This window comes from Melanostigma gelatinosum (genome assembly GCF_949748355.1).
Source record: "Melanostigma gelatinosum genome assembly, chromosome: 10".
In the NCBI taxonomy this organism is placed as follows: domain Eukaryota; kingdom Metazoa; phylum Chordata; class Actinopteri; order Perciformes; family Zoarcidae; genus Melanostigma; species Melanostigma gelatinosum.
In genome coordinates this window covers 1,636,705-1,640,000 of record NC_136643.1, presented here as the reverse complement: position 1 = coordinate 1,640,000, position 3,296 = coordinate 1,636,705, and the positions used below count along the sequence as shown (strand labels likewise).

At 47.4% G+C, this 3,296-nt stretch overlaps 1 protein-coding gene across 2 annotated transcripts in view; it reads right to left on the bottom strand.

Annotated features, from left to right (window-relative positions):
* Positions 1-3,023, bottom strand: part of efnb2a (ephrin-B2a) — a 34,516-nt gene extending 31,493 nt beyond the window's left edge. The window contains exons 1-2 of one of the 2 annotated variants that reach the window (XM_079276964.1): positions 2,926-3,023; positions 2,203-2,801 (exon numbers count right to left, since the gene is read on the bottom strand). In XM_079276964.1, the coding sequence (XP_079133090.1) occupies positions 2,203-2,315 (113 nt within the window). In that variant the 5' untranslated portion in view covers positions 2,316-2,801; positions 2,926-3,023. Of the gene's footprint in view, positions 1-2,202 lie in introns of both variants that reach the window. The other variant, XM_079276963.1, reaches the window with a different exon arrangement.
* Between the last annotated feature and the right edge of the window lie 273 nt (positions 3,024-3,296).

Below are 3,296 nucleotides of genomic sequence, written 5' to 3'. Positions count from 1 at the left end.
TATATATATATATTTATATACATATTGGGAGTTATATATATATCTATATTTATATATATTGGGAGTTATATATATATATATTTATACATATATATACACACACACACACACACACAGTGATCTGCCACTTCGCATTTGCTTCACATTAAAGTCTCTACACATGAGATCCAAGTGTTACCTTAAATCATTTTGTGGTGTTTTTCGTCTCCATCTCTCAAATGAAGCCACATGCTCATTAACACGCAATAGTCTATGACAAGTCATTACATTACATCGCGGCTTTATAGCGGACACAGCAGCGTGCAGGCTGGAATATTATGTGCAAAGTGCATCCTCAACCGATATTAAGCGTTTGTTTCTGCCCCTCAGTCTCCGCATGAGGTAAAAGTACAAATGAGTGCGTCATCAGGTCTGCGCGTCTCCTCACACACCGACATACGAGGAACAACGGACACGTAAGAACCGAGTGCGCGGCGCTCACCACAAATTCAGCCTGTTAGCTATTTGCCGTTCAACAATACACAGCTGTTAGACAACCATAACGGCTGCAATGTGTGTATTTCACGAAGGTATAGCAGGATGTGTGTGTGCGTGTGTTTGTGTGTGTGTGTGTGGGGGGGGGGGGGTTGGCTGGCTGCAACGGAGCCAAAAGCTGCATTATCGAGCGACTTGGAGTTTGGCCGTGATGAAACGGCCACAAAGAGCGCGCCCCGCCGGGCTGAGAGCAGGGGTGGAGAGGAGGACACCTTCTTATTTGCAGAAAGATAACCGCCTTTCTTGGTCTGTATTTGAATATTTGGAAATGACCTGTCTCCATTTGTTTAGATTGATGCGGAGAATATGGAGTATTGAGGCCAGTGTGTGTCCACCTCATCTCCTAATAATCACCCGCCGGTGGTCATAATGCACATTTCAAAACACAACACCTACACACACGTGTAAAGTGTGGGCATCCTGAAATCACCCGAACGCAGCTCCGCGTGCCGCTCCTACATTCGGGCTTCTGTCCGGAGCAAATGGCGGGTTGGAGGCGCACGACGATCTACTAAAAGTTTTCGTCTCATCAACCATATTTCCAGTATAATCCAGCCTCGAATTTGGCTCGTTGCTCGATTAATTATTTCATTATTTCCACACAACGTATTGGAAACCCGCAACCGAGCGTCAGAGGCCCGGTGGTGGGTCCCAACAGCTCCATGGAGCCTCGGCATGTCGAGCAGCAAGGACTGATCTCTCCAATCTCTTATGAATGGAATCTTCATTACGGCGGATAGAAATAACGTCCAATATTACATTCTATGGAAACACAAATTGCGGGGGAATAAACGGGCCTGCTAATAAACTCAATGCCGTTTCAAAGGTCTGCCCTTCTTAAGTGAGTGGGACCCGTTACAGTCAGATATGAATTATAATGCGCCTACTGACGAGGAGCCCGAGCTGTGAAGTTACCTTGAAATTGAATTGACTGCAAAACACCAAATTGAGCCACAGACCCTGATAAGCGCACACAAACTGAGGCGGGTTTGTGCGCTGTTGAGCGCCATAACGCACGGCCGAGCGGGCCCTCGCTGCACTCTGCGCGTAAATATTCCCCAACGGCAACAAGACACAAACAGTAAAGCAACGAGCGGAGCTAAACACAGCGTCTTCCACACAGACAGGTGATGTGGATGACGGTTTTATCGTTTTAGACACATTATGATTGTGGATACTTCTCAGTGATATTATAAACACAAACTCCGTTCAGACACGTTGGGAGTTAAGCTGCAGAGCGGCAGAGATCTCTTCAGGGGGTTTACGGATCATTAAGGTTTTCTGGGAAACTCGTCATACAGATGATCACCTATAAACTGGAGCCTATTTATATTTTGACAAGATATTATTTTCGCGACGCTATTCTAGCACCACGGTGTGTTGTCGTGGAGAAGGACTCAGAGGATAAAAGGCGAATATGAATTCAAATGTTAAATCACGCTGCTCTGAGTCACGCTGCTCTGAGTGCTCTTTGTTCCACTCAATATACTCTGAAATGAAAAGTTGATTATTTTTAAAGAAATACATCATGTTAACTTGTGCTATTTTACGCATATAGCCAAAGTCACGGGCGGCAAGCAAAGCAGCATTAAATTACCGGATTTTTGAACGGAGTCTGGCATGAAATCGTTGCTAGGCGGGCCGGTTATCAGCGCGGCTTATACTTACTTGGTATTTGTTGTGTTCCAGTAGATGGACTCCAGGATGAGCGCCCGGCACAAGTCCACTTTGAAGGCAATAAACAAAACTCCGAAATAATATCTCCACATTGAGTCCCCCATGGTGAGCCTGCGCACCTCCGGTTAGTGCACAATCCTTCTCAAAATAACCGAATATGTTCACAAAAAATAGATCAGAGGACAAGCGCTCCAGAAAAGGCTGACCGCGGCAATTTCTTCACCTTATATCCCGATCCAGTGGGGATGCGCACGGACCACAAACCCTGTTCAGACGGACGAGAGCATCTCCAGAAGAGAGACCTGCTCCAAGAAACCAAAGGCGCACAGCAGTAGTTGATTCAGCGGACAGTGGCTTATATTCTCCTGTTCAGAGCGCAGACTTCACCGCTTTAATACATCCCTCACACAGAAGAAAAGTGTCGCTGTCCGCTGTGGGCCGCGCACAAATATAAATCCCTCTGCGTTATAGTCCAGCAATGCACGCCAGAATCCAGAGCAGCAGCAGAGAGGACCGTGGTGGCTGGTGGTGGGATGGTGAGATTCTCCTTTCAGACAGTTCTGCTGCTGCTGCTGCTGCGGAGCAACAAACTGTGGGTGACAGCAGCAGAAGAATGAGACGCACGAAACAATGAGGTCGGATGGTCAAAATGAAGAAAATTATTAAATATGAGAATGAACGAAATCAAAGGAGCTGGAATGGAAGTTCTCATACTAGAGGTCCCCAACAAGTGCCGCGGCTGAATGCTGCAGATCCGTCCCGAAACGCCCGCAGAGCGCGTAGCGATGGTGCCTCCGTGCTGCTCCGGAACCTGGATGGAAAGTAACTGCAAGGGACCGCGACTGGGAATTTGGTAGAGCTGGTTTTGCCCAGTCCCCGCCCCCCGCCGCTGCTGATTGGTCCTTCGGCAGGGAGCTCTACTGTCAGTCAACGGGGGCAACTGGTTCAGCACGCTGACTAGTGGTGAGCAAAGTGGGGAGAATTACAGTGGAATCGTGCTTTTGTCGAAAGGCAGCAGGTCGATGGATCAGAGCTGAAGCTGAAGTCTAAGTCGGACATAATAAAAGTGCCATACATGATATAGA